This window comes from Ursus arctos, unplaced genomic scaffold, assembly GCF_023065955.2.
Source record: "Ursus arctos isolate Adak ecotype North America unplaced genomic scaffold, UrsArc2.0 scaffold_23, whole genome shotgun sequence".
Taxonomy (NCBI): domain Eukaryota; kingdom Metazoa; phylum Chordata; class Mammalia; order Carnivora; family Ursidae; genus Ursus; species Ursus arctos.
The window spans coordinates 43,550,790-43,574,332 of record NW_026622908.1 but is presented as its reverse complement, the minus strand read 5'-3'; the positions used below and the strand labels follow the sequence as shown (position 1 = coordinate 43,574,332).

The following is a 23,543-nucleotide window of genomic DNA, read 5'->3' as shown; positions in this document are numbered from 1 at the left end:
GCTCACGGATGTCCAGCTGCCTGCACTTTGGACAAGCCAGGACCATACCCACCGGGGACAGGAGGGACAAGGGGCCTCTCAGCTCTGGTGATCCTTGAACCTCACATAGCAAGGTCCTCTGAGGGGTAAGGGAGCTGTAGGCAAACGGAGCCCCAGAGCAGGGGTGGACAGTGACAGCCTAGGTCAACATCCTCAGAAAAGGTGTGTGTGGGGGGGACCCAGTTCTGGGGCATCATAGGTCTGTTTCCCGGGGGGGGGGGGGCCCTCAACACAGCAGAACTGAGCACCAGTAGGGACCTCAGGTCAATACTTCCTGGTGTGGGGGAAACTGGAACCCCACTGCTACAAAATGGCATTAGAGGTGTGCTCCTGAAACACACACACAGTTTGGGGCAAGTCAGAAAGGGTAAGAAGTCAGGAGCTGGATAGTCTGACCCATCTTCAACAAACATGTTGTATTTATCCGTGACAAATGCACGCTCCATGACAATTATCTACTACTGGTTCTACCTGGGAAAAGTGCAATGACGGGTGATTTAGGATTTGCAAGCCTGTCTCATTACTGCAGGGCTCCTGCCTCCCACTAGGCCTGCAAGGGGCTGGACACATGGACACTTCCTAGGCTCTGCTCTTCCCTTCGGGTCCTGCACTCACGTCTCGCTTCTGCGCCTTGTTCCTTAGGCCGTGGGGGCCCAGGAAGGGCCTGGACCACTTCAGCACCAGGAGATGGCCCAGGTGTCAGCAGTCATGAACAAAGGGAATGAGGTGGGGGAAGGCGAGGTTCTTTGCTACAGGCCTTCTCAGAGCCTTGAATGTGCTCACATGCAGTGCCTATCCCAGAGGAAAGAGGGCATTTGGCACATTTCCCACACTGACTGGTCCACACCACCCTCCTCTCTTTCCCTTCGACAAAGCAATATGGGAGGTTAGTGTTTTGTGAAGAGTACTTTTGAAAATGATGGAAGAGGAGGGCGGGGCCCAGATCTCTGACCTGAGCTTGTGTTTTCATCCGACTCATGCTGTGTGATTCCGAGCAAGTCCCTTCCCTTCTCTGAGCGAGCGTACCCACAGCTGGGGATAGGATAAAGCCCTTCCCGGTGCCGGGCACCGAGTCCAAGGGGGCTGGTTTTGGCCGTCCCATCCTGGGCAAGGACGTGGCCCCGCAGGCAACCCCACCGCTGCCGGGATTACGAAGCTGGAAGTTCTGGGCGGCAGCAGCCAAGCCCGCAGCCTGGTCTGGGGAACTTGGGGCAGAAACGGGATGTGGCTAGAGATGAGGCAAGGCCAGCTCAGGGGCAGCAGGGCCTGTGTCACCTCCTCGTGACTTGCCCTAGAGCAGGCCTCTCCCTGCCCCCAACAAGGCCACCCCGGCCCTTCTGAGGTTCTGCCACTCCAATGGACTTCACCTGAGGCCTCGGCAGACTCGACGTCCTTAGGGCCGTGGCGCTGCGTGGCCCTCCGGAGGGCGGGCCCAGGCCCCACCCTTTGGACATCCAGGATCATGGCAACAGCAGGCCTGAGACGAAGCCCTGAGGAATATGCCCAGGGTGAGGTGTGTGCGGCAGGGCTGCTGTGCACCGGGGCCCAGCCATGGCCCCCAGGGTCCCACGGGGAGGCCGAGTCACCTCCACTAGCTCCCCTGAAGGGCCCGCCCAGCCCGGCCCGCCGGAGTCACGACAGAGGCGGTGCGGGAGGCAGAGCCGTTTTATTGGGCGGCAGGGGCTGCGGGCCTGCCGGGGGGGGGGGGGGGCGTCAGCGGTACAGGTAGTCGGCCTGGATGTTGGCGGCGATCTCCGCCTCCCACTTGTCCCCGTTGCTGAGCAGCTTCTCCTTGTTGTACAGGAGCTCCTCGTGCGTCTCGGTGGAGAACTCGAAGTTGGGGCCCTGTGGGCGGGTGCAGGTGCGGCCGGGTTAGGCCCGTCCGGACAGCCTCTGCCCGCCGCCCCTCCGCACCCCAGGCCCGCTCACCTCGACAATGGCGTCCACGGGGCAGGCCTCCTGGCAGAAGCCGCAGTAGATGCACTTGGTCATGTCGATGTCATAGCGGGTGGTCCGGCGGCTGCCATCGGCCCGCGGCTCGGCCTCGATGGTGATGGCCTGGAGAGGGGTACCGGGCGCCCGACTGCTCATGTCTGCCCCCTCCTGGGGGCTCACTCTGGGACCGCAGAGCGGACCTGCCACCCACTCTCAGCCTCACGTGCCCTTCTCGATGGCTCTGCCGAAAGGCCCCTGTCCCGCTGCCCTAGCTGACATTTTTGCTAACCGCCGGCATCTCCCGCCTGGGAGACTAGGTCTCACAAGGGGAGGGCCGTAGCCTGCTATGTTCACTGCAGCACCTGTGGCCCGGCGGGGGGGGGTTCCCAGGACTTGCTCGACGGCTGGTGGTTGTATACTGAACAACCTTCCCATTTCGCTCATTATCCCCCTTTCGTGGATGAGAAAATTGAGGCTCAGAGAAATTGAGAGGCTTCCCAAAGCCACACAGCAAGCGAGGGGCAAAGCCCAGTCTCGGAGGTAGGTCCTTAACGCTGTTTCCGGGTATGGCCTTCTGCCAGCAGCAAGAAGGCCTGGAGCCTCCCTCGGCTGGAAGGACGTTCAAAGGAGGTTTGCCAAAGGCCCTCGTGTGTCCCCTGGAGTGTAATGCTCACCATTCGGTGGGGCCTGAGGCTGGTAGCCTTGTTTCTTTGTGCCTCAGTTTCCTCATCTATAAAAATGGGGTAATAACCTCTGGGTCCTAGAGTTGTTGCAGAAATCAGTCATGAGCTGGAACAGCGCCTGGTCCGTCCACGGTGCTCACGGCCTGGAGGCCATTACCTCTTCTTGTGCTCCAGAGTCAGAGACATCAAGGCCACAGCTCATGGCCTGGAGCAGCCGCTGGGAGGGGGCGGTCACTGTGTGGACGGTGAGTGACCACAGTGCCAACTGGGGCTCCTGCTGGGGACACCCGAGGCTCTGTCCAAGAGCCTCACCTGGATCTTTCTTTTTTTTTTTTTTTTTTTAAAGATTTATTTACTTATTTGAGAGAGAGATGGAGCGCGTGCAGGGGGCAGGGGGAAGGGGCAGAGGGAAAGAGAGAATCCAAGCAGACTCCATACTCAGCGCTGAGCCCAATGTGGGACTCGATCTCACGACCCTGAGATCACGACCTGAGCCGAAACCAAGAGTCGGACACACTTAACCGACTGTGGCACACAGGCACCCGGTTTCCACACTAACCAGCCTGGACTCCGGGTGGTCCGTGTAGGGCCCTCCGACAGAACTAATGCTGGGGGCTCAAAGGACCAGCAACCGGGAGCAGTGAGGGCCTCAGCTGCGGTATGTGTGTCCTTGGGTCTGGTGACAGGCACACACGCAGAGATCCTAAACCCGCTGCTGCATTCAGGCAAAAGTGGAGACTTCCAGGGACCGCTCTGCGGCTCACAAGCCCAGGTTTCACGCCCCTGACCAGATCCCCGAGGGCAGGACCCACAGGTGTCCTGTGGCCTGCTCAGGGCTTCAAGCCTTCCTCTGAGGACTCACTGAGGAACTGGCCTGGCAACAAAGCTCAGAGAGGGAAAGGGGCTTTCCTGGGGACACATACCCAGCAGGGGGACCAGAGTTCGGGTCCAAGGCTGCAGCCTCGCCCTTGAACAGCAGGAGCCGGGGGGGCGGTCAGCAGGGGCTCACCTGAGCGGGGCAGACGGCCTCACAAAGCTTACAGGCAATGCAGCGCTCCTCTCCTGATGGATAGCGACGCAGCGCATGCTCTCCCCGAAAGCGAGGGCTCAGTGGGCCCTTCTCGAATGGGTAGTTGATGGTGGCAGGCTCCCGGAACAGGTAGCTTAGGGTCATGCCCAGGCCTGGGGGCAGCAGGTGCACAATGGGTGGGGGCCCCTCCTCCCTAACCAACTTGGCCCACCCCCATCCTGCCTGGCCCCTTCCCCCAGGGCCCACCTCGGATGAGCTCAGTCCACAGCAGGGTCTGAGCAGCCCGGTCGGTCACCGACTTCATGTCCATCGTAGGTTCCCGCATGTTCACGAACTCTGCAGGGGAGGTGGGCAGAGGGGGCCGTGGCAGGGCTTCTCATGTGCCCATGTCCCCTAGGAATCCAACTCAGGGAGATAAGGCCTCATCTTCCTTCCAGCTGCTCCCCCCCCCCCCCCAAGGGCTTGTTGGTTCGTCAAACCTTCCAGCCTCAGCAAGCACCCTGCAAGGCCTGTCTCTGGCTCTGGGCAGTCCTTGCCCACTTCTCCCTGGGTCTGGTCAGCCGTCCGTGCCCAGGAGTTGAGGAGGTTGGGAAAGGGCTTGGGCGGTGAGGTCCTGGCGAAGAGGACGGCCAGCCGAGCCTCACACCTGCCAGCTCCCTCCCTGTCCCACGCAGGGGAGCTCCGAGCTCAGCATGTGGCCACAGGGAAGGCTCCCCACCCCCTCACTGACAGACCCTGCCCCCATGAATCATATTCAGTCTTGATCATCCTTACAGAGTAGAAACAGAGGCTCAGAGAGGGGGAACGTCAGGCAAAGCTGGGACTAGAACCTAGGCCTCCACCCCTGCCTCTGGCAGGTTCATGATCAGGAAAGCCCGAGGCTTAAGGTGCCCCAGGACTCACTGTAGGTCGCTGCAACTGTGCTGCTGTGGAGGCTCCGGCCGGTGGGATGCCCTGGAACGAGAGGGATTACGGTACGCGGCTGCAGCCTCGCGTCGGGAGACTGGGCTCCCCCACACCCTGGGAAAGGCTCCCTCGGTCCTACCTGCACGTGCAGCCTGGGCCAGGGCCCGAAGCAGTGTAGACGTAGTCAGGCAGCGCATCTGCAGGCGTGAAATGGGAGGCAGGCGCAGGTGGGTCCCAGACCTGTCCCCATAGGAACTCTGGTACTGCAGGAGCCCGTCCTCAGTGCCACTGTGTCACCTGGTCTCCGATTTACCCCCATTCCCGACAGAGGCACAAAAGGCCTCCCTGCTCCCAGGTGTGGCACCTCCCAGTCTTTCAAACCTGACCCAGCTCGGCTGGGTTAAGAGGTAGGGAGTGTCTGTGGACCCCACGTCCTATCGATCTCACCTTCGAAGAAATCTTTAAAAGCCATCCCTCCTCTCTCCCTGGACCAGTGCTCCTGTCTCCTCTCTCTCCCCTCCCCTGTTCATCCTCCCCAGATCTGACCCAAATAACATTGCCACCAGCCACCAGGATTGAAAGCTCACTGTGTCAGGCACTGTGCTACGGGTCACACACACTGTCACTTGGTCCTTCCAAGGACCCCACAGGAGGCACAGATGAGAAGCTGAAGCTCGGCCACGTTAAGTGACTTGCCCAAAGTCACACACTGGGGGGGTGGGGGGATGGGACCAGTGCGTGAACCCAGGCCAGACTTCTCCCTTTACATCCACAGTCCACCCTCATTGGAAATCCTTTAAAGGCTTAAATAACCCTCGAGATCAAATTCCTTTTCCCACCATGAAGGTCCTTCTGGAACGGTCTCCCAGCCTGCCAAGTGACCTTGGGTGGGTGAGGTCATCTGGCACGTTTTCTCATCCGTGAAATGGGGGTCATGAGAACGAAGGGGGTTGTACAAGTCCAGAGCCTGGCAGCTAGCCGAAGGTCAAAAGTGACCCTCCGTGACCTGTGTCTTCCCGCGGGCCCATCCCCTCTGACCGCTGACTCCAGCGCCAGGAGCCCGCCAGCCTGACACCGTCCCCGACCTTCCCCATGACCTCCGACCCCACGGACGCGGGCGGGGCATGCGCCTTGGCGATGCCGGTTCCCGGGTCCGCCCGCTGCGCGCTGAAGGACACCTGGACCGCCGGCCCTGAGCAGGCCGAGATGAAGCCCGGCCGCAGAGCCGGCGGGGCCGACGAGAGCACAACACTCGCCCCCGACGCCACACCGTCCAGGCCTTTTAACAGCTGAACCCGAACACCTACCTTGAAGCGCTGTCGCTCCTTCCCTTGCCGAACGGCCTGTCCGCCGAGAGGCGGAGCCTACACTCTGAGACGCTACCATTGGGCCGGCTAGTTTCACCTTTTCCGCGCTCATCTTTTACGGTGTGTCCTGATTGGCCAGTGGCGCCGCGGAAAGAGGCGGGGATCCAGAAGCATCTTTCCTTTGATTGGCTAGAGGAGAGCCGACTCTTGAAGTTGCGCTGGGCGCCGCCATGTTGGATTGAAGAGGCCAATAAGCGACGACTCCCGCACCACTTCAGGAGGGACGTCCGGGGCGTGGCTTAGGAAGGGGCTCCGGGTCAGACCTGGCGCCCTGGGTTGGAGAAGAGCTGGTGGGTCGCTGCGGGGTGTTTGTGTCAACGGGTCTGAGAATTGCGGCCGGCGGTGATTCCGCGGGAGCCGTGCCTGCTCGGTGCTAAAACTTTACCCAGAAGCCCTGTGTGGAGGATTATTCTCGCTTTCCTGATGGGGAAACTGAGGCACGGATTTGTTTAGGAACTTTGCCCAAGCGTTAGAGCTGAAAAGTGCGGCCGCCCGAGTCCCACCTCGATGTGTGTGACTCGGGATCCCTGTCCCTCAACAGCCACCAAACTGTTTCCTCCCAGTGGATTGATTGTGCGGCAGAGGGACCCCGGAGGTTGCAGGCACGGAGAAGGCCCTTGGGGCCAGCTGTATGTTGGTGGTGGGCGGGGAAGTGGGAGGTGCTCTTGCAAGGCGTCATGGATGATGTGATGTCCAAGCTGACTTCGAGGAGGCGTAGGGCAGGTCAAGGGCAGACATGTCTAGCATGTGTTTAGAGGTCCTCTTGAGAAGGACGACTGGCCAAGTGTGGGGACACAGGATCGTGGCAGAGCCCCCCCCACCCCAAAGAACTCTGTGGGTCCTGACTTGCTAGCCACAGGGAGCCACTCAGGCTCAGGCTGAGGGGTGGCACGGTGCAGTAGCTTTGGGAAGATCAGTGGGTGCACTGACGTTAGGCCTGTGCGGAAAGGGGAGGTGACAGATGGCCCTGGGCATGGTGACCAGTGTGTGGATTGCATGTTCTGCAGCCTTACAGGACCATCAGGACTTGCCCAAAGACGGGACTTGGGAGGTGAGAAGGGGATGTTGAGCCAGGGGCCCTAGGGGTTTAATCTGGTGGCTGAGTGGATGAGGGACCTCCTGAGAGGCCTGAGGGGGGACAGACTGACCCCACCCAAAGGAGGAGACAGGGTGCCTGGAGCTTGGGATCAACAATCTATTTATTATTAAACTCCAGAATGTAATCGTCGCAGTGATCCCTGGAGGTGCTGATTGTGACCGCCTCCGCTGTACAGATAGGGAAACAAGCTCAGGGAGGGCAGGGATTTCTGCCCAGGGCCTAGGCCACTGCAGGTCTACGGCGTGACCTGGACCGGATGCCAGGGCCCCTTCTGCATCCTCCATGGGAAGGGGGATGGCTCAGAGGTGTCCACATCTGCCGGCCTCTGCCAGGGTACCGCGTTGCCTCCCATGCTCCCTCACCTTGCCCTGTCCTAATTGGGGGGGCAGCTGAGTGAGGAGGCTGAGGGCTCACAGAGAGAAGACCCAGGAGGGAGGAGGGCAGGCACTGGTCTGGGCTGTGGTCTTTTCCTCCTCGTGCGTGAGCCCCATGCCACATCGGCACTAGCTGCAGGCGGCAGGGCCAGCAGACTCACGGGCGTGCGCCGGGCTCAGAGCAGGGTGCAGCTGCAGCTTCGGGCCTCCATGGCCACCAGCAGCAGCCTCAGGTTGCGAGGCGAGTAGGGCGGGTAGCGGATGGAGTAGATCTTCTCCAGCCCGGGGCGGCGCAGCAGGCAGGCACGGTGGTGGGAGAAGGTGTCGAAGGAGAACTTGCCGTGGTAGCTGCCCATGCCGCTGGCACCTGTATGACAGCGTGGCACACGGCAGTCAGCCCCGCGGTGGCCAGCCAGGAGGGTGTCGGACAGACCTGGGCTCTGCCGGTCACACACAGTAGGACCTCAGTTTCCCCATCTGTAAAATGGGCTAATCATGAGGCAGTGTGGGTAAAGGGCTTAGCCCCGAGTCTGCACCAGCAACAACTCGGTAATTGTTGGAGACGCCAGGTGCTGGGGCAAGACAGGTCAAGAGTGTGGATTCTGGAATGACTGCTCAGAGTTGAATCCCAGCCCTGAATTAGATCTGTGACCTTAGCAGTTGACTTCACCATGGTCTTCTCTGTGACATCGGACGACAATCCTAGAGCTGTGGGCTTTGGGTGGGTGTTCAGACCCATGGACACAGTATGTGCTGTGTTGAGTCCAAAGTGTCTAGGTAGGGAGGCCGTCGAAGACCAGGCTTTGGCACTGCAAGTCCAGGGGATCCATGATGGGTGGAATTGAGGGTAATGAGGGAGGGCTTCCTGGAGGGAGTGAGGCCCAAGGGATGTAGAGTTGACCAGAGGACGAGGGTGGGTGGGGGCAAGGGGGACCCAGGCTTAGGGGACAACTCAGAGAGCCTTGGAGGTGGGTGCCCTGCAGGGGAGCAGGGAGAGGAGGTGGGAGCAGGACACCATGGCCAGACCAGGAAGGGCCGGGTCTCAGGAAGTGGTGAGTCAGGGCCTTGCTCAGTCCTGTGGGGAGTAGCAGGATGGGATTTGCCCCCAGACAGACTGCCGCACTTCCCTGGAGAAGCGGAGCCGGGACTGGAGACAGGCAGTCAGGTGGGCTAGGTTGGGGCTCCAGTAAGAGGCCAGCAGTGGGGCCCAGTCCTGGGGGCCCACAGAGCCTGAATGTCCACTCTCAGCGTGCCATGTGCTCCTGTGGCATCAGCTGCCCCCAGGGAGTATCCAGACCCACCCGGACAATTTGCCAGGCCCTGCTGGACAGTGGCCCAGGTGCCTAGTGTGGACATGCGCCAGTCTCTGACTCTCCCATGCCACTGAGGAGGAGGCGGGATCAGAGAGGGACGTGGCTACCCCAGATCACACAGCCATTGGGCTCACGGGGACCAGCCCTGAGGTTTCCTGCCTCGGAGGCCAGGACTCGGCAGTGGTCATGGAGGCTGCTGGGGCCAGAAATCTCCACTCCCCTGGCTTCCCTTGGGCCGGGAACAGCCCCTGTCTCCTGGGGGTGGGGGGGTCACACACCAAGTGCTGGACTGAGGGGACACAGGAAGGGTTCCAGGGGCAGTTCGTAGCCTCCCCCTGGAGTAAAGGGAGCACGTGAGGCCGCCCCGTGTGCGCTGGTGGGCAGACTCGAGGCCGTGCCTTTGGTGAGAAAAGCAGTGGCCGCCCAGGGACAGGGACCACAGTGGTGCCAAAAACCCCAAATGGCATCCCTGTGGGTCCACCTCCACGTGCACACGCAGGGACAGGTCTGGAAGGTTTCTGCGGGATGGAGGTGTTGGGGTGCCCTCAGGCCAGTAACAGCGAGACAAGGCAGGGTTCTGCCGGCACCTACCCACTCCTCCGAAAGGCAGGCTGGCAAGGGTCATGTGCATGAAACCGTCGTTCCCGCAGAAGCCCCCGCTGCTGGTCTGGGCCAGCACTCGCTTGACCACCTGTTTGGCAGGGGAGAGAGCAGCCATGAGGCCTTGTGGCCGGGCAGCAGGAGGCCAGCCAGCCAGCCCGCGGGGCCCCAGGAAGAGTCCAGCCGCCCTGGGAGCTGCAGGACTGGTGTCACAGGTGGGGGGTGTGGTGTAGCAGCCTGCCACTGATCCCCCAACTCCGGACGTCTTTCCTGGTGTTTCCCGAGCAGCTGCTCGAGCGTGGCCCGTGCGGGGTGCTGGGGACACAGACTCAGGGCCAAGAGGGACGCAGGAAGCCCAGCGGTCGCCTGGGGACCTGAAGAGTTCAGGGTGAAATGCCAGGTAGTCAGGGAAGCGACCCAGGGGAGGGATGTGATGTGCCTGCCGCCTCTCAGGGGAAGGGGGCCCCCCAGGCAGAGTGAAGGGCACGTGCAGAGACCCAGGTGTGTGGCCCAGGGACGGCATTTAGATGGGGTGATGCAGCCAGATTTGTATTTTAGAAACATGAATGTGGCCCTTGCTTGACTTAAAGAAGACCTTTTCTCTTTAACCTACAGGTTTATTGGAAGAATGAGAGGGGGAAAGATGAGTAAACACTCGGTAGTCATTGCCAGAAACCTCCGCTATATTTGGGTACGACATGTGATCCTGAGCTAACGGGCCTGTCTGCACGTGGGTAGAGGGAACCGCCCGTCAGGGGGCTCAGAAGTCACATGGAGGCCGGTAATAACAGTGACAGAAGAGGGAGCAGGAGTGTCACCGTGTTTCTCGGGGGTGGCCATGTGTCATAGGTGTGACTTTGTGTGTCCCCGGGCCAGTCAGTGCTGGGCATTCAGAAAAGCTTGGAAGTCACAATGCCAGATGACCCCCTTCCAAAAAACCCAGGTTGCAAAGTTTCTGAAGTTAATATTATCCAGATAGAACAAGGTTCCCTGGAGGAACGGCTGACTCGGGCTGGGCCAGGGAAACACGGGATGAGCCGAAGCATCTCGTGAACCCTGAAAGGAAAGAAGTGGTTTGGAAAACAAAAGGATGGGGGGGCTGCCGAGGGACACAGCAGCCCCCAGCGCCCAAAGAGCGACAACCTGAGCAAGGACACAAGGCGCTGCTGCGTTGTAACCCGGAGAAGCAAGCAGATGCACTCGGGTCCGTGCTGATAGAACTGACTCAAGAGCCAAATCTTTCTTACAGATTCCAGGGGACCTAAGTAGGTGTCCCCCTTCTTCGGCAGGTGGCGCTCAGTCACGCCCCTTCCACGGAAGGTGGGCTGGACTTAGCGACTTGCTCCCATAGAAGAGGAAGGTCTTGCGGTGACACCCCTGGCAGGCAGGGCCTCGGCCTCAGCAGTGATGTGTGGATCTCCATCGCTGAGAGGAGGTCGAGGCCAGCCCTCGCCTCCGTGGTATTCTTTCACGAGACAAATAGCAGACCACTGAGGTTGGGGACATTCTGCAAGGGACCCTGTCAGCACCCCCAAGCTGAGAGGTGGTCACAGCCCAGAGGAGCCATGACAGCTAAATGCAATTTGGGGCCCTAGCTGGGCTCCTGGGGCTGAAAGAAAAATGCAAAATCCAACTCAAATGTGGAGTGTCGTCGTTAACAGTAATGGACCAACCACTGTTTCTTAGTTTTGAGGGACAAAAGGGCCCTTGAATGGGGGAAGCTGGTATCGGGGTATATTGGGACTCCCTGGACTATCTTTGTCTTCTGTAAAGCTAAAATTATTCCAAAATAAAAAGTTTCTTAAAAACATACTGCCTGGATGCCTGGGTGGCTCAGTCGGTGAAGCGTCTGCCTTCGGCTCAGGTCATGATCCCAGGGTCCTGGGATTGAGTCCCGCATCGTACTCCCTGCTCAGCGGGGAGTCTGCCTCTCCCTCTCTCTCTGCCCCTCCCCCTTGCTCATGCTCTCTGTCTCTTCAAATAAATACATAAAATCTTAAAAACAAACCCACACTTTTTCCAATCTGCGAGGGATCTCATGAGAGCTGGGTGGGAGAGGAAGGTGTGCCCTGCGCTGTCGCTGCCTGCCCTGTGCCCTTGAGGCTCCCAGGATGCCCCAGGGCCTGAGCAGGGCAGGGGGCTGGGATTCATTGTCCCTCCTGCGTGTTCTGGCCCTTTATTCTCCCCTGGTCATTCCACTCTGTTCTGTGTGTGCCTTCTACGAGCCAGGCACCGGAAGGGGACATTTGACCACCAGCCGAGATGGTGACGAAGATGGGGGAGGGGGCTGCTGCTGGAGCAGGGACATGAACCCTGGAGACTGTGGCTTAGGTTGGAGGACAGAGGAGGCCCGGCTGCTTCAGGGAGAAAGGACAGTGACAGAACCAAGAGTGCCCCCATCCCAGAATTCCTGTGACTAGTCCAGAGAAGCAGGACCCCCAACCCTCTCTCCAGGCCCCTTGGTCTACACCAGTCCTGGAGCCACCTCCCCTTCTGCTGTCACTACTCCACCATCCACTGCTGGCCCCTGCCCCCACCTCTGTCCAGCCCCCACTCAGCCCTGCCCCAGCCCCCCCACCTGGTTGCTGTTGGAGAAGGCATACAGGGCCAGGGGCTTCTCCCGACGGTTGATGAAGTCGATGGCCTCGTCCAGGCTCCTCACGTTCACGATGGGCAGGATGGGGCCGAAGATCTCCTCCTGCATCACCAGCTCCGTCTCCCGCACGTCCACCAGCACAGTGGGGGCTGCGGGCACAGGGGACGGCTCAGCCCTGGGACGGGGGCTCGGGCAGGGCTCAGGGGCCTTCTGGGGAAGAGAGCGGCCCCGCGGCCCCCTAGGAAGGACGGTGAGGGGTTCTCCAGCCCCGATGTGGGCTGAGGTGGAGCAGAGGTCAGGGAGGCGGGGGCCCAGGCTGAGCTGGGTGGTGCCGCTCAGGGAGCCGCGGGGCGGGGCGGGGCGGGGCGGCGAGGTCCCAGGGGCGGGGCGAGGAGGCGCCGGGTGCTGGGCCCAGGCTCGCGGCCCAGGCTCGAGGCCCAGGCTCGCGGACCAGGCGGGCCGGGCCCACGTCCTGGAAGGGCCTTCGCAGGGCGGCCCGGGAGGCCCCGGTGGCGGCGGCGGCGGCAGCGGCAGGGCCGACTCACCGATGTAGCGCTCGCTCTCGTCGCTCTGGCCGCCGATGGCCACGCGGCCACAGCCCAGCAGGCCCCGCAGCCGCTGGAAGTGCTTCTCGCTGATGATGCGGCCCAGGCTCGGGGAGCTCTGGGGGTCTTCGCCGTAGAAGCGGGTGATGGCGCTCTGCAGGGCGGGCAGCAGCCGCTCCTGCGTGTCCGGGCTGCACAGCACGTAGTCGGGGGCCACGCAGGTCTGGCCGCTGTTGAAGTAGCGGAACCAGGCCACGCGGTTGGCCACGGTCTGGGGGTCGCAGTCGTCGTCCACGTAGCAGGGGTTCTTGCCCCCCAGCTCCAGCGTGACGGGTGTCAGGTGCTTGGCAGCGGCAGCCATGACGATCCTGCCCACTCGGGGGTTCCCTGGTCGTGAAAAGAAACCAGGGGGTGACCCTCAGTCACCTCAGCCAGGTGGGATGGCCTCAGCCTGGGTGCTGGGACCCCTCGAGGGGTTTTCACTCTCTGGCCTGTCCTCTCTAGAGAGGTGGTGGAGTTGGAGGGTGCTAGCCCTCCCCTGGCCCTCCCCTGCCAGTCTCTGCCCCAGGACCTTGCTCACGGCCTCCACCAGACCAGCCCCAACAATGCGGGGTCTATGTAAGGGTCTGCACCTGGCTATGTAGTGGTCTGCACTCAGCAGCAAGCCAGGCCCCTGGCTCCCTCTCCTGACCTGCCTCGTTAGAAATCCAGGAACCCCTTGCCCTGCTTCTGATCCCAGCCTCCCCCTGCCCATGACTCCTGCTGGCATGCCACTCTGCACCCCTCCCCACCTCTCCAGTCTTCTCCAGAATCAGCTGAAACTGCTCTGGTCCAAGGCCAGAGTCCAGCTCCAGGGGCTGCCATTTGGGTCTCTCTGACCTAACCTAGCAGCCCTGCCGCCCTCTCCACCTACCCTTCCCTCTGCTCCTGACCCTTGGCTCAAGGGGCCACCTGCTTGTCTCCACCTCTGCTCTAGGTTGATCTCCAGGGTCTCACAGTCCCCTCCATCCCTCTTCCCCCCACCTAAAGTCCCCCGTATCTTAAGATGTTCCTGCCCATGCCTGGCCCAGGGTCCCGCACTGCCATTTCTGCTGGGATGGCCCTCTCTGGCCACCACAGCCTGGGAGCCTGATGTCCCTGCTCTCGCCTCCTCCAGCTTCCCTGCCCTTCCCCCCACCCCACCCCACTCCAGGCCCACCCACGTCTCCTCACCTGTCCATTCCTCCCTCAGGTCCTCCTGTCTTTCAGAACATCTCCTTGTCTGTGAGGCCTTCCTGCGAGCCCTCCTTGTCTGTTGAAGCCTGCCATGCCTCCCTGCCAGAGTCCCTTCCAAGGGCCCCACCATTCCCGTGCTATTCTCCACTCTCTGTCCCCTGTCCCCTCATTATAATGTGAGCTCCTCCAGGGTGGGAGACTTTGTCTCCTTAGCCCTCGCTTTATCCCAAGGCTTGGATGGTGTCTGGACAGGGCGTGTTCTCTCAGAAAACAGTGAGCAAGTGAAGGGATGCTTCCCCAGGCCAGGTGCTGTGACAAAGGCTTCCACGAGCTCACATGCCCTCAAGACAGACCTGTGACTGTCGTCAGATAAGGAGAGGCCTGGAGAAGTCAGGAGCTAGTGGGAGAGTAGGTTCCGGTCAGTCTGCCGACCTCTGCGCAGGCTGCCCAGGTTCCTGGCTCCAGTCACGGGGGTCCAAGGCCCAAAGCCCACTGAGCTGCCGGGTGGGATGGTGGAAGGTGGGCCGCCCCCTCCCTGGGTCCGCTTATGCTCCTCCAGCCACCAGGAACCTGCAGGACCAGCTGAGGACTCTGCCCACCTGCTTCTAGAGCGGGCTCCCTGTCGGCCAAGGTGGGGGCCCGTGGGCCCTGTCCCGGGCTCGTGGAGGCTCTGGGCAGGAAAGGCAGAGACAGCACTGCCCCTGCTCTGACGCGGACAAGGTGCGCAAGGCACGAGGCCAGGGAGCAGGAAGGCTCAGAAGCTGCTGTCTGCCCCGTCTGCTTTCTCTGTCCTCCAGAACCTCGGCCAGGTACCACGGCTCCCGGCCTCCCTGCTCCTTCGCCCTTACAGAAACGCCCTCTGGTCACTTGAAGCCAGGTGTCTGGGCCTCATGGGCACATGCCAGAGAGATGGCAGATGACCTCGGAGAACAATTCTAACTGAGGGCCTGGGAGGAAAATCCAGCCTTCCCCAATCCTGGTCCCTGGAGTGACCCTGGCTGGGTGCCACGGCTCTGTTGTTACCTTGGCCTCCAATCCCTCATCTGTCCAGCTCTCCACAAGGCCCCTGGGTCAGTGGGGTCATGTATAAGGTCCCGAGGCCAGTGGGTGGCACATAAGGTCCCAGGGGCACCTGGCACCATGGGAACTTGGCACGGGCAGATGCTGTCATCCATGAGACTGTGACCAGTGAAGGGGCCACCAGAGGGTCCTAGGGGTCAGGGTTGCTGACCGGCTCTAGGAGCACAGAGCAAGCTTGTCCTGGAGCCAGTCTGGCTCCTTCCTGGCTGTCTGTGTGCCTGGGTCCCTGCGGCCTCTCTCAGGGTTGGGGACAAGACCCCTGAGGGGGTGGCTGGGCTCGACCAGCCCCCATGCTGAGCCCTGCAAGCCCCGCCCACAGCAGGCACCCCAGCCTCACCCGTGAAGAAGATGTAGTCGAACTTGTGCTCCAGCAGCTGCCCGGTCTCCTGGGGCCCTCCCAGCACCACGGCAAAGCAGCTCTGCAAGGCGGAGTGGCAGACGGCACCCTCTGGGACCCCAGCCTGGGGAACTCACAGGGCTGCCTGCGTGTGTGGGACTGCCCCCCCCCTTGCCTGGCCTGACCCACAGTTTCCAGGGCTCTAGATGGGCCAGATGGGAACAAGGGGGGAGCAGGGAGCTGCCCAGGATCCCCAGCAGAAGCAGCCCAAAGGGCTGGGGTTGGGGGGAGTGGAGGCCAGCGTGGTCAGGGCTGACCAGAAGGCAGATGGGAGTCCCCGGGGACACGCTCCTCAGAGCACAGCTGTGATCACCGCCCCTCTGTTTCACTCAGAGGGAAGGAGGCGGAGGGGGCAGTGACCTGGCCATGACCACACAACCCAGAGGAGGCAGGATTGAGGTTGGAACTCGGGTCCCTCCCGAGGGGACCCTGCTCAGCTCGGCCCACTCCATGCCCTGCTCACCTGGTCCAGGTATCGGGGCAGCACCTCGGCCAGGATCTTTTCCGTGCTCCTGCTGAACTCCGAGGGCTTCAGCACCACGCAGTTCCCTGCAGGGCATGGCAGGGCGGGGCAGGGCAGGGGGAGCTTTGGGAGAGGGGTGTCCCCTCCCATCTCCATTCAGTCCTTACACCTGCAGGGCAGGTGCCATCCTCACTCTTCTCCCAGGTGAAAATCTGTCTCAGAGAGGTGACTGACAGGCCCAGGGCCCCACCGCCCAGGGATGGTGGGCCAGGGATGGTGGACCAGAGATGGTGGGCCAGGCGGGGGAACCAGCTTTTCTTAGCCACCCGTTGCCAGCTCCCGGCTCACTGGCTCTGTGGGCCACCAGGAGGCCCGAGCGGGGGCAGCGGGCAGCGGGTGGGTGGGAACCGCTCTCACCTGCAGCAAGGGCGCCCACTAGGGGCACCAGGGTCAGGTTCAGGGGGTAGTTCCAGGGGGCGATGATGAGCACCAGGCCGAAGGGCTCCTTCCGGATGAAGGCTGAGTCCAGCTGTGTGGCCTGGGCCCGGGGCCAGCGTGGTGGTGAGTGGTGGGGCCTCGAGACTCCCAGCCCCTCCGCGCCACTCGCACCTGGCGGGGCGCCCGCGCGCCCTCACCCCCCCACCCTCCCCCGGGGCCTGCTCACCAGGTTCTTGGGCACTTTCTCATCCTTCATCCAGGACCTCAGGTTCCTGAGGGCCAAGTCAATCTCGTTCTGGCTGATTCTGATCTCAGACACCTCCGCCTCGAAGGTCGACTGCAGGGGGGAGACAGGGGCAGGGTTCGGGCTGGGGGGCCCCGGGGGGCATGTGACATCTTAGTTGCTCCTTCATTCATTCACTCCTTGTTCAGTGAGTGCTTCCAGTGCTCAGGAGCCCTTCCTGTGCCGGGAATGCAGCCGTGACCGAGAGCACGGAGAGCCTGCCCCGCAGAGCTGACGTCGTGGGGGGACAGTCACCAGAGTGACACAGGGGGAGGGAGACAGAGACTGCTGGAGTGTGTGCGTGCGCACATGTGTGTGCATGCGTGTGTGTGCGTGCATGAATGCATGAGTGTGTGCGCCTGTGTATGCGTGTGTGTGTTTGCTTTGCTTTATACAAGATTATCAGTGGCGGCCTTTGGGATGAGGTGACTTCTGAGCAGCAAGGATCAGGAGGAAGGGAGCCCATGGATACCTGGAGGCAGAATATTCCAGGCAAAGGGCATAGTGTGTGCAAAGGCTCTGAGGTGGGTGCAGGCTTGCTGTGTTCCTGGTTAGCAAGGAGCAGAGCGGGTAAGGTGATGGCAGCAGGCAGCATGGGTGAGGACTGTCGAGCAGAGCACTCTGGTTTCATAAGGGCGAAAACAGATGATTCCAGAAACAGCTGATGAGGAAGCCTGGGCCTCACCTGTCTACAGTCCCGGGGCATCATGGTTAAGAGCAGGTCTGGGGACACCGAGAGATGGCGCAGGCATCACCGGGAAGCTACACCCTCAAGATAAGTTCTTGTGGCCATAATTTGCTGTCCCCAAGGGATGACCCTGGATGCCGTGAGGCACTGGTCTCAAAGTCCTTGGCTGCTCTGGGGACAGGGCAGACACTTGGCGGGGTGCCTGTGAGACAGGAGGGTCCCAAGGAAGCTACTGAGGGACCCCTAGCTGGCACCAGGGTGTCTATCGTGACGTGGGTGGGGCCAGCAGGCCCCTTGGAAGGGCGAGACCTCACCAGTTGGCAAAGAGCCATAGGCCTGGCCCTGAGGAGTTTCAGGTGTTCAGGGGCCGGTGGAACACAGGGGGTGGGTCTGGACACTGTGGCCTTGGTGGCAAGTGCAGAGGACATTTTGTCCAGAGAAGAACCCCCTGGACAGCTGTCCTGGGGCAGGAGCAGCCAAGCAGTGGGGCCCTGTCGGCTGAGGGGGTGGGAGGCTGCCTGTAAGCAAATGCATTGCCGTGGCTGCTGCTGGAATTGGGAGGAGCCGAGCCCTCAGGCCTGTGGGCTTGGAGAGAGGCCAATGACGACGAAAACTTTTCTTAGTGAAACTGAATTCATCCATGGCCTACGAGGCGCTACATGGCGTGACCTGCCTCCCTGGACCTCATCTTGTGTATATCTCTGCGTCTCTCACTCCCCTGCAGGTATGCTGGCCTCTCTGCTGCTCCTCAAGCACAAAGGCCGCTTGCCTCAGGGCCTTTGCACATGCTGTGCCCCCTGCCATTTCCTCCAATGTTCTCCCTCCTGCAGGTCTCTGCTCAAATGCCATCTCCTCAGAGAAACCGCCCCTGCCTACCACATACAAAACCTGCACCTGGTCCTCCCTCTTGCCCCTTTCACACTGGAAGTGTCTCTCCGTGGCCCTTGAAACCATTCAGCGTGTTATACAATTAGCTCTTTATTGTTGTGGCATGCCTCTCTCCAGAAGGCAGCTCCCTGGGCACAGGGACTTTGTTTTACTTTCTGTCGTATCCCCAGAGCCTAGAACAGTAGACCCGGCACATGGCAGGTGCTCAGTAAAATGCTGCGGAGCGGATGAGAAGGGCGTGGATGGACGTGTGCCCAGGAGGCGGTCAGGGCACAGGGAAGGGGTGGGGTTTGCTGGGTGCTTCGTCCCCCCTCAGGGAGGATGCTGCAGTCCCCATCCTGCGTGGGGTCCACCCCCCCCCCGCGCCCCGCCCCGCTTCCCCAGCCCCCCCAGCCCCCCCCCCCCCCCCCCCGCCCACCTTGTGCAAGTCCTGCGCCAGCGCCTCCTGCAGAAGCTGCTTGTTCTCCTGCAGGAAGCGCCTCAGGCCCTTGAGCTGCATGGCCCGGAACTCGGCAGGTCTGGTCCGCCCCGAGCTGAAGGCCTCCCGCAGCCGCCGCAGGGTGTCCGAGAAGGGGTCCATCCTGCAGGGAGGGGGCGGTGTGGGCTGGGGCTCCCCACCTTCACGGGCAGTCTCCCCGCGCCCCTGGCTGTACCTCCATGGGCTCCCCGACGCTCCTACAAGGACTCACGGTAACCCCAGAGGGCCGGGGCTGCCCCCTCCCCCCTCCCCACACGGACCCACAGCCCCTTCCCCTTGGCCGGTGGGCAGGAGAGCCCTGGACCTTGAAGGGGGCGCAAGACAGGGCACGGGCTCGGGAACAGCTACCCCGCAGCCCCTAAGGGTAGGCAGGCAGCCAGGGGACCTCGCTTCTTCCTACCACACAGAAATTAGCCCCAAGCCATGGCGCCCGTCCCACTAGGGTGCTCCTCCTGGAGATGGGGCAGCCCTCCTCCCTGCCAGGCCTGCGTGGAGTACCCAGGAAGAGTTTGATTAGTAGAGGACAGTCCTCCAACGGCCACCGTGGCCCCCCCGGGGACAATCCAGACACAGAATACACTGTGCCTCCTGCCCCTGTCCCGGGGGCACGGCCTGGGGAAGCCGGGCTGGCTGGTGGCGGCTCAGGGAGCTGGGTGACCTGGGCGGTGGCCTCCGCTGTCTACGTCGCTGTCACCAGCCCCAGTGTTGGAGGAGCAGGGAACAGTGGGGGGCAGGGCAGGAGATCCGGGTGGGGCCCCCACATTCCCCCGGGCCCCCGCCTGTTTACTTGAAGCTCATCAGAGGAGCAGTGTGACGTACTTGCTTCTTGGCCTGGTGCCAAGGACCCGTGGGGACCCTTTCCTCCTGCCCTCTCTGACTCCCTTCCCTTCAGGCCTCAACTTGGTGAACGCCTCCCCTAGGCAGCCCACCCTGATTATTCCCTCACACGGGGAGCAGGTTTCATCCTCTCTCCTACTGGCCCCTCTTTGCCTACCTACTTGAGTTCGGTCTCAGTGGCTCAATCCCCTTATCTGTCAGGGGGGTAAGATAGCGCCCACCAGCTGACAGGCTGTTTTTCAAAGATGAGACCATGCTGTCCAGTTCTGAGCCCAGGGCCGGGCATCAGCGCGGCCAAGGCTACCAGCTGTTGTTAAGTGGCTACCCCACGGCCCTCAGATTTCTGGAGTGATCCATGGCCCTGAGAGCTGAGCCTGCTTCTGCCAATAGGATGGTCTGGCCAGAAGGGCACTCTGTGCTGAGGGCCTGGCTGGATTCCTGGGCATGATGGGGGCCAGGCTGACCCCACAGGCCTCCTGCTCTGGTCAGGAGAAACTGAGCACTTGCCTGGGGGCCTCCAGAGAGGGTGCCAGTGTAGCAGAAAGGGGACATTCTCAGAGCCCCTCTCGGCCCCAGCCTTGCCCCCAGACCCCACCCTCCTTCTTGGAGGAAGGGGCGCTGGCCAGTGGAGAGCTCGGAGCCGAGAGCCCTACTGGCCCCCAGAGCTGCCATCTGGGCTTGTCTCCCAGCTCGGCTTCCTACTGGTCTTATGACCTTGGGCAGGCCACTCATCTCTCTGCCTCAATTTCCTTGTCTGTAATGTGGGGATGATAATAGCGCTTGCCATGGTCCTGAAAAGTAAATGACGTAAGGCCCCCTAAAGTGTTGGCCGCTGTGCACATGCCACGGGCCCGAGAAAGGTCAGCTGCGGTTACGATCACTGAGGACCTAACAAGTCTTTCTTTCTCTCCACCCGCTGCCACTCCTTGTTCTGTCTTCCCGGCACCTCCGGACCCCTGCCGACGGACGCTGAGAGCAAAGCACACCCACCTCACCTGCCTCCCCAGGGTTCTCTGCCCTTTCATAAGCTATGTGTGCAGAACCCACAAATATGTAAGGCACGTAACTGGAATGGCACACCTCTGGGCGAGGGGAACAGGGAGGTCTGTGGGGGTGCAGGTCTGGACGGAACATTCCAGCAGCCTCTCCTGGCAACACTGAGGCCAACTCACCCAATATTGCCCCCCCCAGGTTGGTCACTGAGGGACAAGGGGTGCCCGTTAGGGGATGGGAAGCTGGGCACCGCCCAGGTGTGCCCAGGAGCCCAGGAGCCCAGGCCACCTCCTGCCTGGGATCTGGGGAAGCCTGGGCCTGTGACCTCACAAAGGACACACAGATGAGGGGCTTCCTGGATCGGCCTGGGCTGGGGTCTTTGAGCCCACCTCCACCCCCCGACCCCGCACCCCCGACCTATGTGTGATACTGTGGAAGCCCGTAAGGATGTGGAGTGACACTTCCTGTGCCTGCGTGACTCGTTTGACCACCATGACAGCCTGCCGAGGGCACCGTCTTGTCCCCGAAAGGAGAGGGACACCTCGGCACAGAGAGGGCAAGGAGGTGGCCCCAGACCACCCAGCTTCTCTACATTGGAAATCGGGATGCAGAGGAATCCGGAGGAACAGAGGGCTGCCCACCCCCCACTCTTCATCCCCCTATGTGGCAGCCTGACCCCTGGGGAGAGAGGACACCTCTGGGGCTGGCCCGAGCTGCAGACACAGGGCCTGTGGGCCGGGGCGCGTGGCTGGACTCGGGCGGTGCCCTTGCTGGTTGTACCCTGCTCTCTGCCTCTGTCTCCTCACTATTCCACCCTGCTTCCCCTCGTGCCCTCCTCGGGCTGAGTGCTGAGGTCCCAGGGGCTGGCGGGCCCAGGGGTCCCCCGCCTGCTTAGGGGGCCCCAGCTTCAACCACCTGCTGCACTTGGGGGAGTTGCTAAGTCAGCAGAAGAAGACAAGGGACAGGCCTCTTTCCCTTGGCTTGGAGGCCAGGGGAGGACAGGCCACATCCCCTCAAGGCCTGGCCCTGGGGACTCGAATCATCATAACGAGCAGGTGCTGGCCGCATGTGCCCGCAGGCACCTGACGTGGCCAGCGTGGGTGTCCGCACGGCGCCCCTGGGGGCAGCCGAGGCCCAGACAGGCCGCATGGCGTCAGGGAGGGGTGAGTCAGCTGGGCACGCAGGTCGGCTGGCTCCAGAGCATCACTGGGAATCTGCTACCCTGACCCCAGCCTTGCACGGGGGCCAGTCCTGCTGATGAGCTCTCCGGGCCACAGGCCCTGCCCTTCTCCCCACCCAGCCTCCGCACACTCTGTCCTTCTCTCCGTCTCGGCTTCCTGAGCTGTCCCGGACGCTTCCTAAGAGAACCCCCCCCGCCACCTTTTTTAAAAGTAGGCTCCATATCCAGCGTGGAGCCCAGCGTGGGGCTTGAACTCACAACCCTGAGATCAGGACCCGCGCTGAGATCAAGAATTGGATGCTTAACTGAGTCCCCCAGGCACCTCCCTAAAAGCCCCCTTTTGCTACAGTGTCAGGGCCCAGTGATCTGGGGGCGAATCCCGGCAGCCCTGTTTGTGAGCTAGGAGTCCTTGGGCGGGTTGCTCAGCTCCCCTGTGGCTCCCCTTCCCCATCTGGGAAGTGGGGATGGTGCCTGTGGCTGCCGCAGGGCGCTGCTGGGAGAAGTCAGGTGCGCAGGGCTGTGTGCGGCCTGAGCCCTTACGGCCTGAGCCCTGTGAGTGCTTGGTGACGATGGCCCTGAAGGAGCATTATTCAGACAGACCGCAAAAGACAGCTGCGCCAAGGGGGCTTCAGGGAGGAGACCCTGGGGTAGAGCCCAGCGTGGGCACCAGGGAGGCAAGGACATCAGCCCGAGACCCACGTGGGGGCAGGGATATGGAGCTGGCCAGGGTGACGAGACAAACATGGGGCTCTGAGGGTCTGGGGGACCTCAATCAGGCTGTCAGGGGTGGAGGGCACAGGGCCGGCCTTGATGACCCCACAGGTCCTGATACCCCAGGGTCTCCAATCTGTTCTCCCCCTGGAACCTGAACCTGGCTTTTCAGGGGCTCTCCAGAAGCTCTGGCAGAGTCCCCTCCCTACAATGGGGGCTGGGGAACTGGGGATCAACCCTTGGACTGTGGGCTGAGCCAACACCGGCCCCACCCCACAGAGAGTCCCCCAATGCTGAGTCCCTCTGACGATCAGTGCCTCCTCCAGGCAGGGCAGTCTGGCTAGTCCCTCCTTCCCGGACCCTGGCAGAGCCTGCTCCCAAGAATGGGACGTCCCAGAGTCATGGGTACCCCGGTCCCAGCACCGGGCTCGCCCAGCAGTGCCCAGAAACTATGCCTTGCCAGATGGATGCTTGCCCCACCCCCCAGCCCCCGCCAGGGATGGGGGTGCATTCCCTCCTGGGGCAGCCGGGTCCAGAGCTGGGGCCCTCAGTCCCCGAAAAGATGTGCTGTAACCCCAGTGAGAGGAAGACGGCGGCCCAGCTCAGACAAAATGAGGGTGGCTGCCGGCCACCAGCCTCAGGAGCCCCAGAGCCTCTCAGCCCCTCCCTCTCCGGCTCTTAGGTCCGGGCAGAGGGAAGCGCCTTCCTCCTTCCCTTTTCTCCCCAGCAGGCAGAGGAGCTCCGCAAAGACAAAGCCAGCCTGTGTGAGCGGCCACCAGCGGCCAGGCAGCCCTCAGCCTGGTGTCCCCGAGCAAGCCCACCAGCCAGGTCCCGGGCCCTGACTGCTGTCTGCTGTATCCCCGCCTCCCCGGGACAGCGTACCTGAGGCCCTGCCAAGCTGCCCTTCCTGCTGGCGGTCCCTGCTCTGCCCTGCTGCCCTGTCGCGGTAGGAGTCGTTATGAAACGTCCAAGGCTGGGCGGGCCCCTGGGGCGGGGCTGCCCTGGCCGGGCGCCTGACCTCGGCGCTGGGCCGGCTGGAAGCTGCAGGCGGAGACTTCAGTACCTCTCTCAGGGGCCTCTGGATCTTCTCCTGGACCACAGAGAAGGAGCCCGGGCCCAGAGAAGGCCAGCACGAGTCCAGGGCCACACAGCAGGTCTTCAGGGAGCTCTGAGCGGAGGGGTCCAGCCCAAGGTCTCACCAGACCCAGGCGCAGCTGGAGGAGGAGGAGAGCCCGCGGCAGTGGTCCTGGGAACTAAGGTGAGGGTGGGTTCAGGTAGCCTGGAATAGCGGGGAAAGCCCTGTCCCCATCCCACCGCACCCCTCCCGCCCCCGTGAGCCTTGGTTTTCCAGACACAAAATGAAGGGATCAGATCCAAAGACAGCAGAAGGACAGCGTCAGGGCCC

The 23,543-nt window shown here is 62.1% G+C and overlaps 2 protein-coding genes and 1 long non-coding RNA gene across 8 annotated transcripts; 1 reads left to right on the top strand and 2 right to left on the bottom strand.

Moving 5' to 3' along the window:
* Positions 1–1,686: 1,686 nt before the first annotated feature.
* On the bottom strand, positions 1,687–5,983 carry NDUFS8 (NADH:ubiquinone oxidoreductase core subunit S8). Of its 5 annotated transcripts, none has more exons than XM_026483032.4 (7): positions 5,901–5,983; positions 4,733–4,790; positions 4,591–4,641; positions 3,934–4,023; positions 3,667–3,839; positions 1,969–2,097; positions 1,687–1,884 (listed from the first exon to the last, which is right to left on the bottom strand). In XM_026483032.4, exons 2-7 carry the CDS (start codon positions 4,788–4,790, stop codon positions 1,753–1,755), a joined length of 633 nt encoding a protein of 210 aa, XP_026338817.1. In that variant the 5' UTR covers positions 5,901–5,983; the 3' UTR covers positions 1,687–1,752. The 5 variants fall into 5 exon arrangements, with proteins under 5 accessions (XP_026338817.1, XP_026338816.1, XP_044234337.1 ...); XM_026483031.4 differs by having other exon boundaries at positions 4,733–4,833; positions 5,901–5,976; XM_044378402.3 differs by having other exon boundaries at positions 4,733–4,856; positions 5,901–5,938.
* Positions 5,984–6,201: 218 nt separating this feature from the next.
* Positions 6,202–11,154, top strand: LOC130544662 (uncharacterized). The gene is made up of 2 exons (XR_008961115.1): positions 6,202–8,154; positions 9,962–11,154. It is a non-coding gene; the product is annotated as an uncharacterized LOC130544662 (long non-coding RNA).
* Positions 7,142–23,122, bottom strand: ALDH3B1 (aldehyde dehydrogenase 3 family member B1). Of its 2 annotated transcripts, XM_026483029.4 has the most exons (10): positions 23,021–23,121; positions 18,358–18,520; positions 16,307–16,417; positions 16,060–16,180; positions 15,643–15,728; positions 15,120–15,201; positions 12,488–12,874; positions 11,925–12,091; positions 9,338–9,437; positions 7,142–7,800 (listed from the first exon to the last, which is right to left on the bottom strand). In XM_026483029.4, exons 2-10 carry the CDS (start codon positions 18,517–18,519, stop codon positions 7,610–7,612), a joined length of 1,407 nt encoding a protein of 468 aa, XP_026338814.1. In that variant the 5' UTR covers position 18,520; positions 23,021–23,121; the 3' UTR covers positions 7,142–7,609. The 2 variants fall into 2 exon arrangements, with proteins under 2 accessions (XP_026338814.1, XP_044234335.1); XM_044378400.3 differs by lacking the exons at positions 7,142–7,800; positions 9,338–9,437 and adding an exon at positions 9,943–10,402 and having other exon boundaries at positions 23,021–23,122.
* Positions 23,123–23,543: the final 421 nt, after the last annotated feature.